The following is a 25,066-nucleotide window of genomic DNA, read 5'->3' on the forward strand; positions in this document are numbered from 1 at the left end:
AGCCAACAAGAAGGAAGCGTCCCGTTCACGGTCTGGTTCGAACAACCGGCTGTTGCCCTTCGTGGAACAGCGGAGATGGATAAAAGGAACGATATGTAGGAAGATGGTAAAGGGAAGGGAGACGTGCAAACGCCAGGATATTTCTTTGTCGCGGTTTCTCCTATATAAGCTGCGATTCCTCAGGATTTCGAGTATCATCGTCTCAGCTTGTCCATTGTACGTTTCTACGTTGTACCCTACATTCGACATGTTCAAATCGGTGAGTGCGTGAATTTCGAGGGCACGCATCAGGAAAAAGGTAAGCGACGAGAGAACGGAGATCTAATCGACTTTTCTACGCTTAGTTGTTGTTCGCTGGATTATTGGCCGTCGCGATGGCCGCCCCTTCGCCAATTCCAGCACCAGCTCCAGCTCCGGCACCTGCTCCAGCACCGGCTCCGAGCGCTTTGATCAGTGGTCCAGTGGCGGCTGCTTCATGGGGGGCGGCTTTAAGCTCCAACATTGCTGCTCCTCTCGTCTATACGAGTTATCCGGCACCGCTACCTTTAGCCGGTTACGTACCCTCCTCGCCTTACATCTATAAGAGCTACATTTACTAATAATAGTCGACATAGACACTGCTCCGATCGTATCAGCGATCGAGCAAACGAAGCAACCGGTCCACTCGATTTCTAACCTCGAAAAGTCATTAATAGCATTCCTGTACTTTCCACGAAGCGTCGTTTCGTGCTTCCATTCTCCGTCAATGTTCTGTATTTCTAGACTCGGTTTTAATAAAATCGTTTAAAGGCAACATGTTTTCTCTCGTCATTTCTACGTCTTCTTATTCTTCCGTCGACTTTGCGTATCTAACGTTTGCACGATTATTTGCTTACTTGTTAATGAGAATCTGTCGCGGAGAGCTCGTTACGCGATTCGTCGTTGTTACTCTATAAATCCAATTATGTAAGCGCGTACGTAGGCGTGACCGCACTCCGAATAATCGCTCTCCACCCATTTGTGTCATATAAATATGTGTATGTGCACAAAGTAAATACGTGTATGTACGTTCGCGGCATCACGGTAAACGTACGAATGCAACGTCTCCATTGCGTTATGGTGTTGGAAATCTTACTTTCTTCCAAGGATTATAATAGATTTCTAAGTTCTAACAGTTACTCGCAGCTCGAGCGTATTAATAGTTGAAAATTTTGTTCGATCAATACGAAACGTTCTTGGGTGAAAAACTCGGTTCGCGTTATTAATCTTTAAACTCGTATCGAATGCTTTACGACTCATCGAGTCGGAATCTATAAACGCACCGAGTCGAGAAAGCCTTGTAAGATCCTACAATATTTTATCGTCTCGTTTCGATGACAGAAGTTTATCGATGACGCAGAGGAGCCGTCGCGTTTTATGAAAATCGGGCAAGGCCAATAACGGAGGAATAGTGTAGGGTGACGCGGCCACTTGTAACCGCCAAGTGTAGGGGCTTTTGTTTTTTACGAACGACGAATCAATTATGTAGTCGACAATAACAATACCAGAGCGTTACGTAAAGGTAAATGCAATGTCCTCGCAGTCACGTACACCGACCAAAGGGATGGTCGCAGGATCCATTGGTCGGGTTTCGTTATCGCTACGAGAAGAGACAGTCGTCGATAACGAATAAATTTCACCGTCGAGTCGCCTACGAGTAACCGCAATCTGAACGTAAAATTATCTGCAGCGAATTCGCGTCTCGTCACGTTGCGCTTTCAGACAGCAACGTGTTCCGTATTACAATATTCTTAGCATAGGCACGATTTAACGATAATATCAATATCGAGAAACTTTTCTTCTCATCACCGTCACCGTTACTCCATATACGAATAAAGTTTACGATGGAATTCATTTGGAATGCATGGTGGATTATATTCCCATGACGTAGAAATGTCAGGTGTGGAGATATTTGTATCGAAACGATAAAGGCACAACCGATGTCCAACGACGTCATTGTCCGGGAATATCGGGTGGGCCTCGTGTGTACACATTTAACGAAACCCATATGTATCGGTCGCACGCGTCAGTGTTTACGAAATTATTGATCGTGTGGGTGCATCTAGCACCGACGACGAAGCGATCAGCCTGGATAGTGCATCCACCCCTTGGCATCGATCGCAGTCTCGAGTTCACCGACCTTTCTACTTCGAAACCCGATACGTTACTCTGCTGCCCCCGTTACCGCCCTCTTCCGTCCTTATCTCTGATTCATCCCATTTCCCCGGCTGCATACACCCTTTGCTGCTCTTCCAGCTACTATCCGTCAAGTTACGGCGTTGCTAATTTTAACATGCTGGCTTCGTAGAACGCGAGTGACGATCGGCGACGAAAATGTATGTTTAATATCTTCATCTTCGTTATTTCATTGGGAACAATGGTTTCCCACCGTACTTGAGAGAACAATAAATATTGATACGCGAAAACAAAAACGATCATTGTGACAGGTAACACGGCAGCGTCAAGCCACCCTACCCATTCATGAACCCAACCCCCGGGGAAGCTCGCAACGTTCGATCGATGAAAAGGAATCAATGACGATGGCATTTGTATCGATCGACGAGGGTCGCGTTTCACCGTAACGTTCGAAATCGCGTCCCGACGCATTCGCCGCGCCACCCGCGTTCTCGCGCACACGGCTCGTACCCTCACGTGGTGAAAAGGACATGCGCGCACCCTCGGCCAAGCCTCGATGGTATATAAGAGAAGACCGCGAATCTTCGCGTTTCAGTCCATCTCCGAGCGCGCGAGAATTACTCGCCACAAATTCGACCAGACGATACATCGATATCGTGTGTTTGCGATAACCGTTGAAAAGACTTATCCGTTTTCGAAAGAGGAGCCAGAACACGTACGGACGGAGGAAGCGTCGAACAAGTACGAAAAGGAAACGGTTAACTCCGGAGATTGGACAAAGCGATAAACGATCAAGAGATAGACTTTTTCCGATACTTCGTACGATATACTGTACGAGTGTGAACGTGACAAGACGAAGAGTTCGTCGACGTATCGCGGTTGCACGCGCGCTCAAAAACACAGGTGTTTCTCCAGCGTGCATCGCGAAGTGTATATCGAAATTACCGGTCGACCGATACCAGAGTCAAGAGAGAAATTTGAGAAACTTGTGAAGAAGTTTGTGCATAGAGTTTCTGTGCAGAGCTTGGTACTCGAACCGAGTTCATCAGACATGGAAGAAACCACGAGACTGACCGATCCCGAGGAAGATCGTCGTAGAGAGAATCAGAAAAATGAGATGAAACGAAAAAATCCGATTAAGGGGGCGGGGTCTTCGAAGCAAGAGTTCGGGGACGACGAGTGCAGCACGGACAGCGGGTGCAGCAGCGGCGGAAGTACCGGAAGCGCGGAGAGATTGTCGCGTCGTGGAAGCAGCGAGCGGCTATGCCGCGTTACCAGATCGCCAAGAACCCATTGTTATCTGAACCGACTTCGAGGTCGGTCGACGCGCTCTCAGGAGCGACTGTCCGGCGTTCAAAGAAGTTCCGAACGTGTTCGAGCCAAGTCGTCCCGTTCCTGGAGTCCAGGAGACGTGAGAGCTATCACGAGAAATTCTGAATCGCTCTCGTACTCCCCTAGCCCATCGGACGCTCAAAGCAGCACCGACAGTGATTCTCTCAAACGATCCTCCACCGCGAACACCCTTCGAAGAGCCTTCCAAACTCTCAAGATATCTTCGAAGTGGGAAGGCAAGGAGAACAAGCACGCGAAAAAGAGTCCCAAGAGAATTTTACGCAGCCCAGTGTCGTATACCTACGTCAGAGGACTGTCGGGACTGCCGACGCAAAGGGTTCCAAGGAACGTAGCCCAACAATTGGCGATGCCGTGTTCCTGTCAAGATCCCGTTGCTCTCTACCGATAGGAAGTCATCACTGACGGTCAACCATTTTAACCGATTCTCTTTTATTCCATCCCTATCCATTTCGTGTTTCGTTGCGCGGTTACCTGACCGTGAATCGCGCAAACAAAACCCTCCAATCTTGGACCATTTTTACCAACGAGATTTTCACTCGAACGATCCACTCGCTTTACGACTCGACACAATACGCGTATTTATTTCGAATATTTTATCGTTCGAACCGCGGCCGTTTCTCCGCCGCTTTTTTTTAAGCCTCGACCAAACGAGTGGATCAAAATGTATACGAGACGAATTGTAAAAAGTCGATATTTCCACGACGAAGCGAACGTTTCTCGAGGAACGATGAAATCGAATTCGACGCGCTTCTTCTTCTCACCCCGTCGCGATTCGCGATGCGAGTTGTAACCAGGAGAGGAAACGAGGAAGGAAGCAGAACGACGAATAGAATATTGGTCGCAAGTAGGGGTGCGTCGATGTACCGAGTTTTTCATTTTTTCGTCTGTTATTCATAAACGAGAGATAGATGACTTAGAAAGAACTTAGCTACGCAAACGTGTATGTACTTTTTGTAGGAACGGTTAGTACACCCGATAACATGTACACTAGAGTTTACTAGTTGACGATTAATTCGCTGATCCACGTTGATCGCGAGTATAAGGTAAAAGAAAAAACGAGGAGGAAATAGGTGCAAGAGAAAGATGAGTTAAATACGTAATACCGATACGACCAGTCGACCTGATCTTTCTTATACTCGAACACGCCTCTATGGAGCTATCGTTTCGCGAGAGGGTAATATTTTGCCGGCTACTCGCGATACACGAGTCAATTACGAGATCGCGCCAAATAACGCGACAAGAACATGTAACGCGGAATGAAGGAGAGAACGCTAAGAATAATGTAGAATACGCTCGCGATCTCGCGCGATCTTTTTCGCTGACCGTCCGACCTAACGTTCGGTCGTTCATGTTTCAGATAGATTATAGAATTATGTACTTGCTCGTTAAGGGTACTTTTTAAACATATCACGATTCGATGACGAATACGGTGTTTTTCGTTTGACGTAACCCGTCGATCGAGACGAACGAGACTCGAGCGTACGCAAAGACGATGAACGAGTTTTCGAACTTTTTGTCACTTGTTTCGCAAGAGTCGTCCAGTCGGTAGCCGTTTGGCGAGTATCGAGAACGAAAAAGAACGACTCGTTGTTTTTGACCCCGTTTTCGTTGAAGTTCTCTTTGACGAGCAAAAGGCGATGCGGAAAAATCAGGGTAAATCGAGTGGTTGCGACGAATCGAGACTCGATGTGGCAAGGAAAATTTCTTTCTCGAACTATCGTCGAAAATTCTCGTTTACGTAAAGGCGAACGTAATCGTGAAACGTATACGCGATCTTCCAGTGCCTTGTAAATATCAACTGCGTGAATGCACGATATGTCGCGGAACAATTGGCACACGGTGATTAAGTACGTATCACTGCTACGATACGTTGCGAGGAAACAGTAAAACGCCTAATAAGTATCTGTTGACGAATTTGTATTCGTCTATGCGCAATAGTTCTCGCGGCAAAATGCGAAAACGGGAGAACGCGAGTCAAGCAGATTCTCAGGACTGAATGTTTTGTATTAAGTGCTACCTATGTCGATACTACTCGTAGTTTACGTATCAAATAAACGTTTTTCATTCAAACAATTGTCGATCATTATGAACCCTCTTATTTGTAGAACCGCTATCGATCCCCGCTTCGAAATACCCAGTCTCGTTTTAGACTTTGATTCGTCAAATCGGTGAAAAGCGAAGAGTAAATCTTTCCAGGGATGGAGAAGCTCCCGATTTGGATGCATCGCTGACAGAAGCGAGTTTTTTTTCTCGAAATAGGTATGGAATAGGGAAACCAAGGAAAATCGGTCCGGGATACATTCGTAGGCAAAACGTGTCCGTACCGGAACACGATCCATGGACAGACGTGGAAACGTGGAAGGACGTCCCTGTTCCGTTTATAACTACGGCCATGACAGAATCAACGAGTGACCCACTTGCAGGGGGTTGCACTCCGTGACGTCACTCGAAGCGACGCCATTCATGACCCTTCTTTGACCTAGATCACCGTTAGCGTTGTCCTTACGAAATACCATAGTTCATTCAAGGATCGCTTCTACCCGGGATACCTGTGCGTTACCTCGAACCCCTGCGACAATATTCGAGTATCCATCTTTTTATCGTGCACCCTCTGCCTCTGATTTGGATTCGATCGAGACTTATTCGACCATTTCGATTTGCTTTTCTTCGTTCTCCCAGATGGGCTGTTTAGCCACGCAAGAAAACAATGGTCGAGGTTGAATTTTTCTCTATGACGTACGCAATCGAATCGCGATTGGGGCGACGATCGCCGGTTTCGAGTCCGTTTGGCCTAGTTTTCCTTTCAAACTAGTGACGTCATCTACGTCATTGAGAAGGCCGCCGACAACGTGTCCTAATTTCGAGCTTGCGATTGAATAAACTCGCTCGCGACTTGTCCTTTCGAGCTTGCCCGTTGCGTACACGCGTCACGCGCCACGCGTGTCCCCCTGTACGCGTAAACGTACGCGATCTCGCAACTCTTGGCAAGTCCCTTTGTCTAATCGCTCACGGAGAAAATGTCTAAGGCATTCGAATGCGAAGATCGGATAAAAACGCAATCGAGTCGCGTTATGATGTTTCTTTTCGCTTCGAGGTGAAAAGCAGTCACCGCACAGCGAAACGAGGACAATCGAAAATCCGCCGCACCACCCCATTCAACCTCCGATCCTAGCCGCGTTACAAGAACGTACGGCCGGGTCGTTGCGCTTTGTCGATGACGTAGATATTACGTCACGTCGTCATGACTACCCTCGTCCCGTTGTTCATCCCCTCTACGGCAAACTCGGCGAAAATTGGGACTTCGACCTCGAATTGGGTCGACGTTGCTCCACTTTCGCGCCTTGGCATCCCGTCGCATCGTGCTCAAGAGGGAGCGACCGCCGTTCGCGAAACATCGCGCACCCTCGAAGGGTGGCAAAACTATCAACGATGTACCGACGCGAATTATTCTTTTAAAACACGTCATTTTCGAAGATCGATTCATGATTGAAAGGAAGGGATGGGTTAATAAAGATACGCAGTGTAGAATCATAATGTAACCATATTATTTTTCTCAACGTAACACGGTATTATTATCATCATCGTTATCGTTACAATAGTTTCTTCCCCTTGTTCGCCCTTTCTTCTCGGTGCCCGTACCGTTTACAGTTACGTCGTTCTTTAAATAATTACAACAATAATGATGATAATAGTAATAATTATAATAATAGTAGTAGTAATAGTGATAATCATTGTCATCGGTATAATTATAATGCGTAACATTCGAAGATTAACGATACTTTCCGTATGCGCGATACATAGGCACGAGTGTGCGCGTTCAAGCGTTCGATTTCGGTCGATCGAATTAAATCGCATAGCAATCGAAAGTATTGTCAAAAGTACTATTTCCGAAAACGTTTCAAAGATCTTTCGCATCTAGAGGCACTATTGTATTTATTCGATTCGTCGAAATCACGCGTCGCGTATTTCTCCCTTGGTAAATTTTCTTGGACTTCGCGTTTTGTACGGAGTTTCGTCTGTTAACAGAATGAACGAGGAGAACGAACAAACGGAAAAGTTAAATAGTATACCAGCTACGTATTTTAGAGAGTAAAAAATTTTACGAACATTCGAAATGTTAATTAGAATATGGAGTACTCGATAAAGATTCTCTTCCGTTTCCTTCGTTTCGTTTCGTTCGTTTCGCATTCTCGTTTGTATTCTCGTTCGTGTTCGTTTGCATCGGTTGAAAAGCGTAGCATATAATAAAAAAGTGCTATACAGCGTTCGGAAACGCTTCGTGCTCGAATCGTAGATATTTCGTGATTTGCCACGCGATCGTATGAAGCAATTTGAACCTTTAAAATGAAAAATGATTCCCTTGGGCGGGTGATCCCAGACTCGGTCAACAGAGACGACTGGTAGATTTTTGCTCGAGCCGTGGTGCCTTTATATATGTCCTATAAAACAGTTCAAAACATTTCGCTAGAACATACAATCACAAGACGATACAGACACCTATTAACTGGCGTATGCATTTATCATGAAGACAAGCAACTAAGTTATTCATTGAAAGAATTGAAACGTACAATTAGTTTGAGGAAGCCAAAAGAAAAGTAAAAGGAATCCACACAATCGAACAAAAGATCAAAACTTATCGTTCATGCGCAGTATAATTACGATAGGAAAGACACGCATCAAGAGATTCCTTGTCATTAATAACTTACCCATCCTATTCACTGAGCACCGGCAGTAGAGACCTTACGTGACGATCGAATTGAAAGAAAACAGAATTAGACGTCTCGCGAATATTATTTCTTAACTCTAACGTCTATGTATGTGTTTCTGTATGTTCTCTACGATCCGGAATTGATAGGGAATACCGAGCCAACTTACAATTCGATGCTCTGAATGGTAGACGTGGGACACATGCTGTCCACCTTAACGTGACAGTGTTTGTGACACTTCATCTGACAGTCTCTACACTCGTAGCCTTGTTTGCCCAACCTTCGCGCGAGCGTTCGTTTGCATACTTCGCACACCGTCCCACTGAAACGGAACCCTTCGTTAGAATCCATTTCCTTTTCTTCCTGAACGCGATCATTTACCCAGCCATGTGTTTCGCTATGAACGTGTGATCGTTGAATACGTGAAGCTTCGTGCCCTTCTTCCGCCATTTACTCTTCTGTGCGAGCGACAACGGTACTAGGTAATGCCTGAAAAATGAAAGAACGGGGTTCGTTCTCTTCTCAAAACGTGGACATATCTTTATCGAAATAATGATATACTGTTTACTTTTTGATACCGTTCTCTAGGGTCTCGAGAACTAAGGTGGAAGCCTCGTTAACGTAAGTTCTGGTCGATGCTCCGCTTATGCCGGACGCCTCGCTCAAGCTCGACCGCCTCGAATGCTCTTCTCTTCCTGGTATCGATAAACGAGCTATAAAATTCAAGCGAAACGATCGTTTGCACTTCGTAATTGTTAGCCACGCTTCAAAGGGCATTAGCGTTATCGGTATTGGCGTCCGCAGCTACTCTAGCGAGTTTGACATTTCGACAAACGTTTCTAAAGCTCGGTCCATGATAGCATCCAATTCACACTGGATGACATATCGTTACGCAATGTGTTACGGAACAGGTCCTATTGCTGTTGCTCGTTGCATCATCGCTATCAAGATAATCGTACTCACCGAAGTGGTGTGCCGTAGGGTAAGCAAAACAAACAAGTAGAATTTTACGCTAACGATTCGAACTACGAACCGGAAGGTCTACGCTACTCTACTCTAAAAACTCGGTGTACTTTCCAATCCTTACGTCCGGGGCTGGAGTGTTTGAAAAACGTACCAGAACCGGGATCGCGAGCTCTGTCCGCGGATATAGATCTCGAGTGCGCGTCTTCGTGGTTCGCGTCTCCTTCCGGACCAACTGATCTGCTTCTCGTCTTCGATCGACTCAGTCGTTTCTTTATCGTACCGAAGAAATCTCGTCGTTTCCTTCGTGTTCTTCCCCTCTCTGCGACAGAAACGATTAAAGTGACGACTGAAATCAACTTTTGTTCAGTGTCGATTACCTTCGGAATTGGAAGAGTTTGGTGTACTCTCTGGTCCCGACGTTGCGCTAGTATCTTTTGGTCCGTGCTGAAACGAAAATTGTTTAATGTTTACAGGCGGTAACGTAGTTGCGTTACATGTACAGAAGCTGTCTGTTCGCAGCGATTGGCTAAGTTAGAGAGATAAATTGGAGCAAACTTAAAAGCCGGCTAAAAATACTACAGTAAAAATTCGTGTAATTACCTCCGGTGATATTTCTTGCCAGTTACCGCTTTCCGTCAGGGCCACCTGTGGAATTAGTAAACACACGCCACTCAGCTGACGATAATTAGTGTTGTCGTGATACACAAGCCTGATTGATTTCCAAACGACAGAGTGGGCAGATGCGAGAAAAAGAAAAAGAAACGACAAAAGGAACGTTGTGTGGGGTCAAGAAAAAAACAACCGGGGAAAAGGAAACACTGGACTGCAAAACTGAACGGGTTCCAGCTAACTCTAAGGGTGATATAGGTGCGTAATTATGCAATCACGATAACACGATCTTAGAAGAAGGAAGGTGACGACAACGGCTTACCTTAACCACCTGCCGTTCCGGTTGCTGCAAAAGAAAAGGCACAACACAAAAATAGAGGATAGTCAATCGGTGTTAGTGAAAAAGAAGTATCGTGCTGATTCATCGAGCGTACCCTTTGCTGGCTGTGCACGATCAGAGTCCCCTTGTTTCCATTAGACTGGCCGGTTCTGTACGGAGAGTCAACCACATTCCCGTTCGTCAGGTAGTCTGCGAAATGATTGAATTCGATCACTCGGTTAGCTCTTGAACCGCAAAAATAAAGAGACATACCGTCGAAAGATTTATGACTTTTCTACTTCCGTCGTTCTACCAAGCACCTCCGATGCCCGTAATCGTGTCATTTCGTTTACCAGATGGTTTATCGCGTTTGGCAACGTTTCCTAAGTTATGTAATCATCGTTTTTACTGTCATCGCTATTCGCCAGGTTCGGCACTCTGGTAGTCGAAATAACTTCGAGGGATTGACAATCGGGAAAGTATTCTAACCGGAAGGCGAGCGTATAAAATCGTAACACATCGTGCTAGAGGACCGTTAAAGCCAACGTTAAATAACTGAGTAGACAGAAGGAAGGAGAGAGGCAAACAATCTCTATGATACATTCAGAAACTTCTCGTATGTATGTATGTATGTGTATGCGTGTATATAAACACATAGATATACTTCATGCGAACTACTGTCTGGAAGAATACGATCCACATGCACGAAATGCAGACTCGTACGAAAGAGGAAGAGTATAACTAGCGGACTTGAGAAAGGGGGCAACACGTGTTTCGTGATCGCGAAAGAAAAAGAGAACAAAGTAGAGTCTTAGCGATCACGAATCTCGGATTACGCGAATCATCGTCGAAGCACGTCTCGTAAAGGAAACTAGGTTCTAACGGGGTGTCGCTATGTTCGTCACACTCGTAAACACGAATGCTTTCAAATAAATAATTGGTAATTACCCCCTTCGAATTGAACGGTAGAGTCGTACAAGATAAGTGTGCTGTTACCATTGTTGTAATTAAGACTATTGTCGCTGATGAGATTTGTCGGAGTATAGGTACGAGGAGTCGGCGACACCGGCTTTATCGTCTCCTTCACCTTGTAAGGTTTGTTCCCAATTTGAGGCACCTCTGCACCCTCGATGAATAGAAACTGAGAAAAGAGAGAGAGACAAAAAAGAGAGGGGGAGAAAGAAAGAAACGGAAAACAAACGAAATAGCGTAGCGAGCAGCCACCGGAGACGACACCATAACGTAACATCTTACGTAACGTGACGTAACGTTCGTGTCAATTACTTACCTCGACGGTTAAGGTGCCAGTAATGTCTTCTTCTTCGTAGGGTCGATTTTGAAGCGGTATTATCTGCCTCTGACTAGGATTCGCGAGGAGCTCGTCAATACCGACTATCCCTAGGCCTAAGAATCGTTGAGATTTATTCGCCCGATCGTAAACTTCCAATAAAACTTCGGACGTGTTGCGATTGACATCACTGCGAACGAAAACAATGAGCTCATCGATTACTCTCAATTTGGACGATAAATGTACTCACAATAAGAACGCTTCGTCCCACAATGGATTTTTGGTATCTTTCTTGACAGATGTCTGATTTTTTTGAGGTGGTTCATCCAACTCGACGACGCAATACGGTTCCGTGGAACCTTGTTCGCCACCAAGATCCGCAGCTCTGACCACTTTGACGAGTAACCGTCTGTCGCCGGTTACGTATTGATGTTGTGCTGCCATTTGATTTTGATTTTGCACCCGCTGCCGAAGCTGCTGAAGCGAACCGGTCGACGTGTTCTGCGAGATGATCGAAGTCTTAGCAAGGTACAACAGAAGACGATATGAAGGATAACGAAGGAAGGCGTACCATGCTGTCGTAGTGCATAGGCATCGAGAAGCTGGGTTGCGTTTGCGGTGGTTCCCTCCATAACCGTGGACAGCTCGGATATTGGAATAAATTCAGATGAACATTGGTCCCCCTTAATGCCCCTATCACGATTTCCGTTACAACTTCCTGCAATTGGCTCTCGTCCAAATCTTTCTTTATCGTCCCCACTTGAGCCAGCGATACTTTCACCTAATGAAAACACGGTTAGACGCAAGTCGAGTTTTGACACGTGGAACGAAAAAAGAGACTTCAAACCTCCGGCCAGCCGTCGCATTTTAAGTCGAGCAGGAGCTTCTCGGTGATGCAAATGACGTTTAATCGTGCGCGAAAGCGATTCACGTTTACACGGTAGTGGCTAACTTCTAGTTTATCGGCCTTCCGGCGAAACGCTTTCAATTGCAACGCTGGAGTAGCCTCGCAATCGCACGTGATCGTCTGGAATAAATAAAAGCGGTATTCGAGGCGCGTATCGACTCCGTTTAGATCTAAAGATGGATCGAGTATACTCACCACGTCGTCCTTAGAATCGCATTCGCAGAAAATGTTGGAGAGATTCGGTGGGTAGGTTTCCGGAAGAACGCGGACGAACTCGACTCCGACTCCATGCTGCGACACGATACGTAAATAAGAGCGTGCAAATTTTTCAGCGATTAAATGAAGAAAAATCTTGTGCCGACAAACGAGACGTGTTATAACAAGTCCGGTTGACGCATCGGTTGCTCGAGAACACCCACGCGACTCGAGAAGGTCGCGTTGCCTTATCTAGTCTCGACGGTCGCCGTTTCGCGCGCGAGAGATTCTGAACGGGTCGAACAAAGTCCAGTCTCGATTAGTTCGCGTACTCTTTCGTCGCAGCCGAGAGCATCGTTTAACGAGACGATCGAAAGAGTCACGTAGAAGTAACAAGCAGAGGTTTAACGAACCCGTTAGATCAACCGGCAGCGAAAACGTCTCGAATTTCGACTCACCTCGTCGACGGAGTTGGCGGTAAAGTCGTTGAGAGAGCCGACCCAAACCGCGAGTAACTCGTCGAGAATCGCCGGGTCCGAGTAGAGCCAAACGATGACTTCGTTTACCCAACGAACAGCGTCGGGGTCAGCGCCCGTGGCGGTCGGCAAATGCAAACTTTTGGAACTTCTCGCGGGGCTGATCAAAGCACCGGAAGTCTTCCTGGCCGTTAAACGTTTGCGTACTGGAGGAGTCGGCGGTACGTAAGAGCCGGATGGAGCGGTCGCAGCGGTACCGCTACCAGTCGGGTGATTGATGACACCGTGCGATCCGGAAACAGTGGCGCCAGTACCGCTACCACCTGTCCCGGACACCGAAGAACCCGATGTCGAAGAAAGAATTTTTTGTTTGCCGAGGGGAGCCGATTTGACACCGCCACCGCCACCAACACCACCACCTCCTCCACCACCGCCGCTACCACCACCACTAGCAACACCACCACCGACACCGACGCTATCACCGTGAATGATATGGCCGTCCTTGGCGGTAACTATCGTCCCCGAAGGAAGCTCGTTTAGTACGAAACGATTGTAGACGTATTTGCCGACGCACAGTACCACCAACCCGAACAACATCCAACCGAATATTAGCATCGATAACGTATCCATGGTCGTGTCACCAGCCGAGTCGAAACTGCATATCAGATCGTCCACCCGCTCGGCCAAGTCGGCCATATTGCCCCATCGTTCGGCCAACCAAGTCCAATTGGATTCCAAAAACATTCTTTTCTATTTTCACCCGCTAGCGAACAGCGCCCCACTACTACCGCGTTGCGAGTTATTAATAGATCATACGTATACCCTGGGCCCCCAGGACTACGGCACTGCTTCGTCTCGATTCTGCCTCGCGTTCGTCTCGCGATCCTCCCTCGCCAGTCTTACTTTCCTCGTCTCGTAACCGATCGTCTTTTACCGGCTTTGCTCCTAATACCCTCTCGTAGATTCTCTACCCGAGCATCTTTCGGTAACTCGTTCGTGTTTCTTTCGTACTCAAAATCGAGAAAGAGAGATTGGTGGCTCGCGGTCAGTGATCGAAACTCTCGAGGTTCGACGATTCTCTTCGTTATACTTCCGATCGATCAGTTTCACCGTAACTCCGAGTCCAAATCCGAGTCTCGTTTAAATTCGATTTCGACGAGCCGACGAGCTCGTTGCGGACGGTACCGTTGCTAGCAACGCGATCGTGATCGTGATCGTGACCGCAATCGTGATCGTTTCCACTTTGCCAAGCCACGGACACGTTCGATTTCATTGCCGCGTCTCGAAGCTGAAACAAGAATAATCGATCGGTCAATGAACGCGCATGGACCAGAATAGCTGTTTTTCGTGTACGAAATTTCGTTCCACCTCGTATTTACAAACTCGATTCACCCTTTACACAGTTACCGATACGTCGCTTACGTGTACGCAATTTCGCGAGTATTTACGAGGCCAAGTGAACGTCTAACACGAGATAAGACATCGAAATTTATCGGCTGTTTTTTTTTCGCGCGCTTCTAAACACTGAAACGCGTGGGCCGTGCGTTCAATGGTCGACTATTCCCTTACCGATGTTTCGTCATCGAACGCGTCATCTCCCGCGATTCGCGTATCGCGTCATCTCCTATTCGTGGCATCGGCTTTCATTGCCATCGTACGCGTACGTCTCAGAACGCGTCTTGCTCGATCGTGGATCAATCGTATCAGTGGATCTTAGCAACCGCGCGAACCTTGCTCGTTATTTACACCGATCAAACTTTCCTTTTGGAGATTCTCTCTCTGGACTTTGATTCTAGGACTCGCGTGACCTGTTAATTCGTCAATTTGAGCGTCACAATACACCGAGACTCGTTCGACAGTAAAAAGAAACAGAAGTTTGTTTGTATCGTCCCCTCGTATTCCTTTTTTGTTCAACCATCGACGGTGTCCGTGACCCAAAAGAATTAAAAGTAAACGAAACCAGGGAATCGGATTACGCGGTAGCGAGCTGATTTTTCACGGTTTTCACGACTCTTCATTGATCCGTCGACGAGACATGACAACCGGCCGTTTCATGACGAACGTTTCAACGAATTTACTGTTGTTCGCGTTTAGAAACCACCCGTTAGTTGGCACAGACGAAAAACAGATCGAACCACGTCGTCGGACCCTTGTTTTCGTCCGGGAACCGCACGCGGTCGACTAGGCTTCACTCTGTACAACGTGACCGCATATGGACCACCGCCCCGTGATCGTTGTTTGCGATCAACTATAACTATCACGATCTTATGGAGCGCCGCGTCGATTCGATCGTTGCGTCTTTCGATTTATTAATCGCAGACCTGTTCCTTTAGCCCATGTCGCGTCGTCTCCGAAAGCTTCACTGCATCGCGTGTGTCTCTCCCTTTCCGTTGCTGGTCTATCGTCGCAGCGCGTGGTCGTCCCCGTATCGGCGAGCGCAAGCGCGTCTACGCTTTGTCGCATCTACCTTAACAACTTTCCTTCCCGACGAGTCGTTTCCTCCAGTCACCGACGCCACGCGATACCGACCACGGCTGACCTCGTTTTTCCCGCCACTCCGACTCGAACAGCGTTTCACGCTCCTGTTCGCGTTTTCATCGACGTCCCTTCCCTTCGTCGAGGATCAAACATCGACGAGTCTCGAGAACGCGTGCCAAACGGATAATCCGTCGCGTCGTCGACGCGCGATTCGCTCGACGATTCGGCCAACTGACGCGAAACGGCTCGGCAAACCTCTCGCCACTCCGATACCGACTTGTATCGACACAAGCGCTTTCTCGATACCGTCGACGCGTTATCGATCTGCGGCGAACCGCGAAACACCCGTAAGTCGCACCTTACACCCACGATTCGCGACGCGAGTAAACGAGTTTTCTAGCCAGTCGTATATATCGTACGGCAACTGGTCTAAAGCGATCGTTGAACGGAAACGGCACGATCGACCACGCTAGATTTCGTGCCTATCCTGCCGCTTTATGCGTCATTCATTCTTTCCCCTTCTAACTAGTCCCCTGCTGCCCCTCTTTTCATCGCGTTGCCGTATCCACGCTGACCTTCCCCCGTTTCTTTTTTTATTCTTACGTCATATCTTAAAGAGAAACGTCGCTTCATCGCGATGGAACAAAGACGACATAGGAGGAATCGAGGTAATCCGCGATCGGTTGCCGGTCTCGAAGCTGCGAGAAACACCGTGCAGCTGCTCGTGTAAAGACAAAGTCGCCCGCTTTCGTTATCCGTGAACGTCACGGATCAATGTCTTCGTCGGTTGATAGGGAATTACGGTTCGTAGAAATCGGGTCGCGATCTTACTCGCGAGACGATGCGGTACACTTATAAATAACTCGAGGAAAGTATCGGAGCGGTCCGACCAGCTGACACTTTTTTTCACCGGGGAAGGGAAAGCTTACTCCAAAAACGTTTGGGCGTATACTTTTTATTATTGTGTCGTCATTCATTTACAATACAAATATTTTCAAGATACGTCTTAAGAAACAGTGTGTGTTCGGCATCGATTCAAACCTCGTACGTACTAACGCTGCTAATTGTATTTCGTACAAATTCTCCTCGCACTCGTTGCGATCGCTTAAAACGCTAATAAAATACGCTATGCGGCCTCGTCGAGCTTCTTCTTTAACGAGTCTAGGATACGTTCCGTCGTTGTCGTTGTTTTTCTTTTTCGTAACGCGTATCAGTATAGCGAAATACCGATAATTCGCTGAAGAGATATCGACGGTTCTCGCAGTATCGCTGACGGAAGGTGTGGCTGTTTTCGCCGAGACACTCGTTCCCTCGCAACCTCGATGAATCGCATTGTATCGAAATAACTGTTGTGCAGTTTTAGTATAAACATTTCTTTTTCTGTACGCGTATCGACATCGACTCACGAGCAACGACGGGAAACGGCGACGAGACTCGACGATCGGTTAAACGCGAACTTGCTCGCGCGCGTACGCGCACGAACGAATGTACATAAATCGTTGTATCGAACAGAAAAAATGATCGACCAAAATCGCGAACGCTTTATCGAACTTGGGATGCAGGATAGATTAGCGATCGAATAAAATAAAATGTATTTCGACCTCTCGTTGCCGCTGCGTCGCACGTAATATATAAAGTAGCATTCTCGTACGTAGTTCTTTATATCATACGTGTATTTGCTTGTTGCTGATACATTAATTATGATACACACCGTTTATAATGGCCCTGGATTACGGTTATCCCTCGACTCGATTTCGTCGGTGTCGCGATAAGCAACGCGTCGATTCGTTTTATCGCCATGCTCTCTTGCGTTCCTTAAATAATTTCAATCGTAACAAACACTCTTTTTTTTTTTCTTTTAATGTTCGCGCGTTAATCTTGTTATTAAAATTATCCATGTACGATATATGTATATATAAATATACATATGTTAAATAGAATATAAATGCATCTAATACTAGTCTCGCTTTTCTCGATTAGCTGTTCTCGTAACCCCGTGCGATTCGTTTCTTCCCTTTTCTACCCATCGAACGTGTACTTTGCCGCGCCCAAAACTTTCCCCTTCGAATCCCTCCTCCGTTTCTTCTATACGCTGCACCACCGTCGCAACACATGTACGCAAAACGCATTCATCGCCATACTCCCGCGCATGCACACGCCAACTCTCTCGTATCAGCTCTCCGTTAATCAGTTCTCGTTAACTTTTGCACCTTCGAACCGAGAGGCTTTGTCGAGTCGTTGTTTTTTTTTCTTTTTTTTTTTTCAAAGATCACGCAATCGAACCGTAACATTGTATTTACCGTGAATAGCTTAAGAGCGACGGGGATAAACTTTCGATAATAAAAAAAATGTAAACACCGATAGAAAATATAAAAGAAGTAAAAAAAATTGTACAATTCCATCGATGGAATACAATTGACGTATAAAATTTCGCGTGTTTACACCGATCGCAAACAACACTGTCGGAATGATTCTGTAGTTATCGCTGCATGGGGGATATTCGAAGAGTAGTAACAACGCCACTCAAGACACGCGTACAAAGAAGACATTTATGCATATATGTAATCGAAAACATTGAGACGAAAGTATCGATTTGAACACCCTCGGACAGCGTTGTTTCGAAACGTAAAATTCAACGGCCATGCTTATTACCGAAAACGTTGCATTTCCGCTCTTCGTTTCTCTTACACGACTAGACAAGTTGTTGCGTTAGAACGACAGTTAAAAATTTAGTCGATAATACTTATAGTTGTATCTAGAACAAGCTTTAAAACATTTACCGTTGCATTCTTAATAACTGTGTTAATTTAGCAATCAGTCATTTACAATTTCTCCTTATGAACAAAAGAAAAAGATGAGAAAAGAACGTATACGCGACGAAATATTCATGCTTGCTCGCGTCATTCAATACTGGATACGCAGGTATTATAATATCACATCGTACCATATCGTATCGTACCGTATCGTATCGTATCGTAAATCGCGTGACGTTGATGTAGCGTTATCAAATATTGTTCGAAAATACATCGATGCTGTCAGGAATGGACACGATTATCTTCTCTTTTCATTTTTTTTTCCTCGCTTCTTGCTACACACACACACACGCATCCTCTCTCTCCCTCTCTCTCATTCCTTCATTTTTATTTTTGGTAAAAGCAATAAATGCCAATAAGCCGGTGCAGATCAGCGTATATACGGCTATATTATAGATACATAGAATATATATGAACTGCAACGTCAACTTACCCATTTTCCGTGAGAATCGTACGAGAGACGATAAAAAAATATAAGAACGGAGAGTAGTATACAGTGTCGGTAGCAAACATGATCGCCCTGTCACGCATCGAATTTTCAACTTAGAACGATCAATGAATGCGCGTAAATATAAAAATTGGTGTAATCCTTTCACGTTCGGATTAGCGCGTATTCGCGTATTTGAAGAACTCGTCGATCCGAACGATCGTCCGATCGAGAATTCGTTTGTTCGTTAGAAATTGTGGCAGTCGATCGATGACCCTTTGCAAATCTACTCTATCTTTTGCGCAAGTACCAAAACAGTTTTCTCGTTGGAATGTATCGAGCTGTGCGTATTAATGAAAAATCTGTACATGGAAGAGGTGGTATGTACGAAAGAAGCAAAATTAGAACCGATTGTACAAACGTTATATCCGCGGTGCATTCTAAATACATAATCGAAGATCAACGTTCGAGAGGATGAAACGTCGCGTTAGTCGGATGCGAATAAACTTATTGCGCGTTCTTTTAGCCCCAGGTTTAAATGCATTTAGACTAGACAAGTCTTTTTACACGTTTTCGCGTATTGCTCGCTGAATCGAATTCGGTTGATATTTACATAGAAACTGTCTTCCATTGTGCGTGGGATCAGCGTTACGTTACGTTACGTTACGTTACATTAAGTTACTCATAATTTATGTCTACGGACAATGCTTGACGTGATACGAAACACGACAATCGTCGTTAATAAAAGACAGATTGTACGATACCACCGAAGATTAATACGCATGTCAACATAAATGATTCGAGATGTGTGTTGTGCATCGAATTGACAGAATTTAAATGAATTTTATCCAAAATCTCGGACGTTGCTCGCCTTTCGTCTGGCACGCAACGACTGATACGGTTCGCTTAGAACATTAGATTAGGTATAACGTACTTACACGCAAACGCGTCTGATATACATGGGGTATAACTGCATTCCATTCTCGCGAATACGAAGTAAAAAAAATTGCATCGTACGGCTTCGTCGATAATCGTATCGGCTGACCTATACGGTAGTAGAATCCTTCTCTCTTCTCGGTTACGCATGAAACTGGTCCTCGTCTGTCGCATCTTTATCTTCTACTGAGTTCCGCTCTGACCGCTGGAAAAACGCATATAAGCAACGCGTGAGCAAACACGAGATAAATTTTTATTCCGATTCGAATTGTGTATTTACCGTCCACGATATCTTGCTTCATCTTTTGAAATTCTTTGCGTACTTCCTTGATGATCTCGGCTTTGAACGCCTCCATTTCTTGAGCAGTGAGGACAGCTCCATCGTTAACGCCGTTTACTTTCAAGAGAGTATCCTCGGATGCGGAACCAAACCTTTTGCGGACAGACTTCGGTGATTCGGCGCCATTCGAAAATTTATTATTCGAATTGTTCTTGTCCCATGATTTTTTATCGGGTGAACTTTCGGGTTCCTGTTTACATAAAAAGAAGCAAGTAGAAAGCGCTCAGACAGAATTCGGATTAACACGTTTCGAACGAGCGTACCTGTGGCTGTTCGGGTTGCTTCTTCTCGACGGCAGCTCGTCTACGAGCCAAAGTTTTAGCCATCTCGTCCATCATGGAAGCCATACCGCCACCTCCGCCTCTTCCTAACGTGCCATAATTTCCACTGCTTCCTGCGCTTCCACTGCTACTGGTACTCGAACCGCTATTCTCCACCGGCTGTTGCGACGACTGGAAGCGAACGAACACGATCACAGGAGGAAAATATAAAAAAGAATGGCGAAGCGAATAGAAAAAATGTAACAACGAAAAAGCAGGAGGGACGAGGATCGAAGATACGCACCTGCTTCTTTTTCAAACGAGCCGCTTGAAGAGCAGCAGCCAACGAATTGGAGTCTGGAGGCGGGTCGTTGTTGCTGGCAGAACTGACGAGATTAGTAGTAGTGGTAGTAGTAGTAGTTGATGCAGGCCCAGAAAGCGGATTGAGGTTGACAGCGTTGATTTTTGGTGCAGGTGGCGGAGGTGGTGGAGGTGGTGCTGCAGGACCAGCTAATGGTAGCATAGGTGGTGGTTGCGGACCGGCACTGCCGACAGCGGCATAAATATTAGGATTGGCCGAAGGTACAAGATGAGCAGCAGCGGTACCACTGTTACCACCGCTGCCACCACCACCGCCACCGCCGCCGCCAGCACCGCAATTACCACTGTTATTACCGCCACCGCTACTGTTATACTGATTCACCGAATTCGAGGGTGTCCCATACGGATTTGTCGCACCCGAAACTGCTTGTATCTGACCCGTACCATACTGTGCCTGTGCCTGAGACACCACGCTGTACTGATTTTGATTCGGTTGGCCAACGCCGACGCCGACATTGACACCGACACCTACGGCGTACTGGCCAGTTGCTGCTGCTGCTGCACTGGTGGCGTATTGACCGATCGAATTGCTGCTTCCGTATTGGCTTCCACCAGCACTACCAGTACCACCACTACCTCCGCCGCCTCCGTACTGATTCGCCTGTGCCGATTGTCCGCTCGAATAGGCGTTACTAACTTGGCCATTGTTACCGTAGAAATTATTTTGATTGCCGGTAGAATACTGACTCGGACTTTGCCCGATCACGGCACCGGTCGCGTACTGGTTATTGCTTGCGGCGACACCGTACTGATTCGTTTGACCGCTACCGTAAATCGCCTGTGCTTGTGTTTGATTCGGTAGATTAGATTGAGACGACGGGGACTGCGCGTACTGGTTCATCATCATCGGAGGTGGTGGTACCGGCACGTTAAAGTTCATCATGGCGGGTGGACACGGCGGAACCGCGTTGGACATAGGAGGCTGAGGAGGTGGTACCGGTGGCACGCTTCCACTCGACATTTGTCCAGCACCGGTTCCCAAACCACCGGTTACTTGCATCGATTGCATCACGGTTTGTTGTTGAGGCTGCGGAGCCGGTGGAGCCGACGAAGTTCTGTGGTGACCCGACTGCGGTTGCTGCTGTAACGGTTGTTGCTGCGGTTGCTGTATCGGATGCTGTTGCTGCTGTGGCGGTTGCGGAGGTTGAGGCGGGGCCGTCGGTTGTTGTTGCTGTTGTTGTTGCACGGATTGCGCAGCCGGTTGCTGCGGCTGTTGCTGCGGTTGCGGAGGTACTTGTTGCTGCTGCGACGCGAGAGGACAGCTGGGAGAAATTGCGTTCGGACTGTTCGTTGCTGCGAACGAAAGAAAAACTTCAACGTATTGCTCTCGAATTGCATCGCTGCATCAATACAGTACCTTGACTTTGTTGAGACATTCTGCGTTCCTGAATGATTGCCACATCCTCCCTGGTCATAGTTCTGCGCAGATCGATATTAATCGTTAACTCATGTACGGCAGCAATCGGTTTCGCAAAGATCAAGTGACGTGAACCTAATCGATACGAACCTGTATCCCATATCTTCATCGTATTGAGCATTAGTCGGTTGTTGTTGCTGAAAAACTGGCTGCTGCTGAGTAGTCGATGCGGGTGCGAGGCTCCTCGATATGTTGCTTCCATTACTCAACACCTGGATGAAACAGGATTACTAAATCAAGTGGTAATCGACTCGTAGATCATTAATTTATCAATTTAGAAACGCAAAGATCGAGGCAAAGTAATCGTTAGTTCGATCGTAAGATACTCTTATTTTTCTTGGTGTTTCCATTGAATTTTTTTTTGTTTTTCGTACGGTTTGAACTCACATCGAGCGCTTGCAGCATCGCTCTGGCAAATGCGTCGGCGTCGTCCTTACTGGAGAAATTCAGACCGTATACTTGCTTGTTATCTCGCCATTGATGAAACGTGACTGTCGCTTGATTGTATTTCAGTCCCTTGAGGATCGCGCAGTTGATGACGATTTCGTGATCCTGCAACTTTCTTCCAACCACGCGAAACGTATTGTTCACTTGATGATGGTACAATTGAACTTTCGAAAGTCCTGACGAACTGCCGCTCGGTACCCATTTTTTGTTAACGTCGTCGTATACCATTACCGACGCACGAGCGGACGATATGCTCACTTCGCTGAAACGTAAAGGATATCGTGACTTTAACGAGTTCTCGTCGCCATTTACTAACGCGTTTCGTTAAACCGAAATAATAATCGAAACATAGCAAAGAACCGCTACCGCGATCGATATTCTTCCGGAAGGGATCGTTGCGGTTGAAGGCGATGCATGAATCGCCTTGCGTCGTTCGTTGGTATCATAGAAAATCACGTTCGATACAGAAGTTTTTCCTCCGATAAGTTTATCGGTCAAAGGACTCGCGGATTTCTCGAAAAAGAAAAAAAAAACGTTACGCTCGGTGTCACTTTCACCGAGCCGCTCGCGAAACGAGAACAGAACGAAACGGAATACGAAAAGATACTGTCGACTGCCACTTCCTCCTCTGCTCGCCGTATGATCAGACAAGCTCTACGATAACAGGTCGAGCCGTATCCGTGATACGCGTTACCATTCTCCAATCTTTTCCGTGTTCTTTATCTTGCGTGCGGTTCCTTCCTATACCTAAAATACGATCCCGTAGTTTGACTTCCTTCAAGAGACTCGACGGATGAAATTTAATCGGGACGATGTACGCGTGACCGCCTCCTCTCGAAATCCGCCTAACGCATAATACGTACGCGCTATTGTTACGCATTATTTGTGCAGTTTGTATACAGAAGATGCATTACGATGAAACCTCTCGAAGGAAAGAACCAAAAACGTACACAATATTAAGCGCTAGTGGAATTTGAATCAGGAAGATTAAAATACAATGTTAAAGCGGCGGATATTCGTTTGGATATCGAGACTCGAACAATTTCGAATCGACACGAACGCGATGTGAATCATAATGTGACTCACGAATCCCCGTAAAAGCTGTATCGACCGATTTCATTGATAACTTTTACGGATAACGTCTTTTCACAAATTGAGTAAAACGCAACGCACCGCATGAATCGGAGCATAGCGATCGTGATACTCTATCGATGTTCTGAATTCATCTGCTTTTTTTTACAAAATACAAAACGCGCACGAATAGTCGAGAAAACTACGAGAATTCTTGTTCGCGGGAGTCACTGAAAATACGCGCGTGCGTGCAGATGATGTCTTGTCTAATATAAACAAATGCTCGGTGAAATTTCCATGTTGCATTGTTTTTTTCACGATATAGCGCACGCAGGGATCGGAGGATGGTATACGTTGGCGTTACCTGATCATAAAGGGGATAGGAAACGAGTCAAGGTAGACAGAAGCACAGAGTTTGCGTTTACGATACACAAAGGCGTTGAAACGCGAGGCTTTAAGATACAAAGATAATTTAGAGATGATTTTCGGTAAACGAAAACGAAAACGGAAAGCGATTGACGAACGCGTGAAGAACGAAAACGGGAAGGGAAGGAATACTGTCACGTACGGGAATATTCGGTAAAAAAATACATCGTCGAAGCTTGTCCCTACGATTTATACTTCCGAGTAGATTTGAACGCCGACTGTTCGTCACGGTGTTTCGAGAAGAGGTCCGGAAAGATGGGACGCGTAGAACAGTAGGAAATTCTGAATCATCGAAAGTAACCGTTGGCTGACCGAGGTATAAACAATGGTCGATGGCAAAAAGAAGTCGTGCACGAACCCATAAACCGGACTCGACTCGGCTCGACTCGACACGACTAGACCATCTCTCTCTTTCGATGCTGTGTCGTATACGTGGAACTTACTTCATGTTTGTTTGACTCGGAAGCGTATGCTATGCCTTCATGCAAGCCGTATTCCTGCTTCTGCACAGTATGTCACCGATTCCATGAAAACACGCGAGATTCGGGCAGGATTTGCGGTAGTTCGACATAAATAACGTACAGCACTAACACCACCCTGACACCCTACCTATGCACATCTGGCCAGCCATATTGCCGACTCCAGACCCATACTCCTACCACCCTTCGTCTCGATGCACGTGTCTACCTAGAGGGAATACTCGAATCGCGAACCTTAGTACACTCTGCCATTTTTCTGCGACCCTCTGTACATTCGCGTTTCATTTTGTCTGAAGAAAAAAGATGACCGAAACAGGTCATCCGGAAATATTAAAAATTTTCAGTTAGCTCTTGATATTTTTGACGTGAAAACAACAGTAATATTACTTTGATCCAATAATGAAAACTATGTCGATTACTCGATTAAAAATTCAAAGCTTTAGTGATTACAGCGATAACGATGTTATGCAATTTCGAATTCGATCATCGATTCTAGATTATCGATATAAGCTTGATTAGAAAATATGTTGACGTTGATTATCGATTTATCGAAGGTTAATCGACAATTTAAATGTCATCAAACGTAAGGGCAGTAGTTTAAATCAGAACTAGAAAAGT

At 46.2% G+C, this 25,066-nt stretch overlaps 4 protein-coding genes across 13 annotated transcripts; 2 read left to right on the forward strand and 2 right to left on the reverse strand.

Moving 5' to 3' along the window:
* The first annotated feature begins 99 nt into the window (after window positions 1-99).
* LOC105662366 (uncharacterized) lies at window positions 100-793 on the forward strand. The gene is made up of 2 exons (XM_012284070.2): window positions 100-259; window positions 345-793. The coding sequence occupies exons 1-2, from the start codon at window positions 104-106 to the stop codon at window positions 597-599; spliced, it is 411 nt and encodes a 136-aa protein (XP_012139460.2). The 5' UTR covers window positions 100-103; the 3' UTR covers window positions 600-793.
* Window positions 794-1,935: 1,142 nt separating this feature from the next.
* On the forward strand, window positions 1,936-6,207 carry LOC143263900 (uncharacterized). The gene has a single exon (XM_076534974.1). It carries the CDS (start codon window positions 3,206-3,208, stop codon window positions 3,893-3,895), a length of 690 nt encoding a protein of 229 aa, XP_076391089.1. The 5' UTR covers window positions 1,936-3,205; the 3' UTR covers window positions 3,896-6,207.
* An 823-nt stretch (window positions 6,208-7,030) lies between these two features.
* LOC100877431 (uncharacterized) lies at window positions 7,031-15,945 on the reverse strand. Of its 9 annotated transcripts, XM_076534944.1 has the most exons (18): window positions 15,295-15,944; window positions 12,956-14,261; window positions 12,498-12,593; window positions 12,243-12,422; window positions 11,967-12,176; window positions 11,646-11,896; window positions 11,396-11,585; window positions 11,056-11,248; window positions 10,223-10,317; window positions 10,111-10,134; window positions 9,780-9,824; window positions 9,557-9,623; window positions 9,331-9,498; window positions 8,782-8,926; window positions 8,595-8,702; window positions 8,383-8,535; window positions 8,214-8,246; window positions 7,031-7,946 (listed from the first exon to the last, which is right to left on the reverse strand). In XM_076534944.1, the coding sequence occupies exons 2-17, from the start codon at window positions 13,715-13,717 to the stop codon at window positions 8,219-8,221; spliced, it is 2,715 nt and encodes a 904-aa protein (XP_076391059.1). In that variant the 5' UTR covers window positions 13,718-14,261; window positions 15,295-15,944; the 3' UTR covers window positions 7,031-7,946; window positions 8,214-8,218. The 9 variants fall into 9 exon arrangements, with proteins under 9 accessions (XP_076391059.1, XP_076391057.1, XP_012139462.2 ...); XM_076534942.1 differs by lacking the exon at window positions 8,214-8,246 and having other exon boundaries at window positions 8,782-8,908; window positions 15,295-15,945; XM_012284072.2 differs by lacking the exon at window positions 8,214-8,246.
* Window positions 15,946-16,390: 445 nt separating this feature from the next.
* Window positions 16,391-24,642, reverse strand: ena (ENAH actin regulator enabled). Of its 2 annotated transcripts, none has more exons than XM_076534949.1 (8): window positions 24,413-24,642; window positions 22,413-22,734; window positions 22,116-22,237; window positions 21,966-22,027; window positions 20,532-21,901; window positions 20,231-20,419; window positions 19,908-20,157; window positions 16,391-19,832 (listed from the first exon to the last, which is right to left on the reverse strand). In XM_076534949.1, exons 1-8 carry the CDS (start codon window positions 24,415-24,417, stop codon window positions 19,804-19,806), a joined length of 2,349 nt encoding a protein of 782 aa, XP_076391064.1. In that variant the 5' UTR covers window positions 24,418-24,642; the 3' UTR covers window positions 16,391-19,803. The 2 variants fall into 2 exon arrangements, with proteins under 2 accessions (XP_076391064.1, XP_012139874.2); XM_012284484.2 differs by lacking the exon at window positions 24,413-24,642 and adding an exon at window positions 22,839-23,050.
* Window positions 24,643-25,066: the final 424 nt, after the last annotated feature.

This window comes from Megachile rotundata, chromosome 8 (assembly GCF_050947335.1).
Source record: "Megachile rotundata isolate GNS110a chromosome 8, iyMegRotu1, whole genome shotgun sequence".
In the NCBI taxonomy this organism is placed as follows: Eukaryota; Metazoa; Arthropoda; class Insecta; order Hymenoptera; family Megachilidae; genus Megachile; species Megachile rotundata.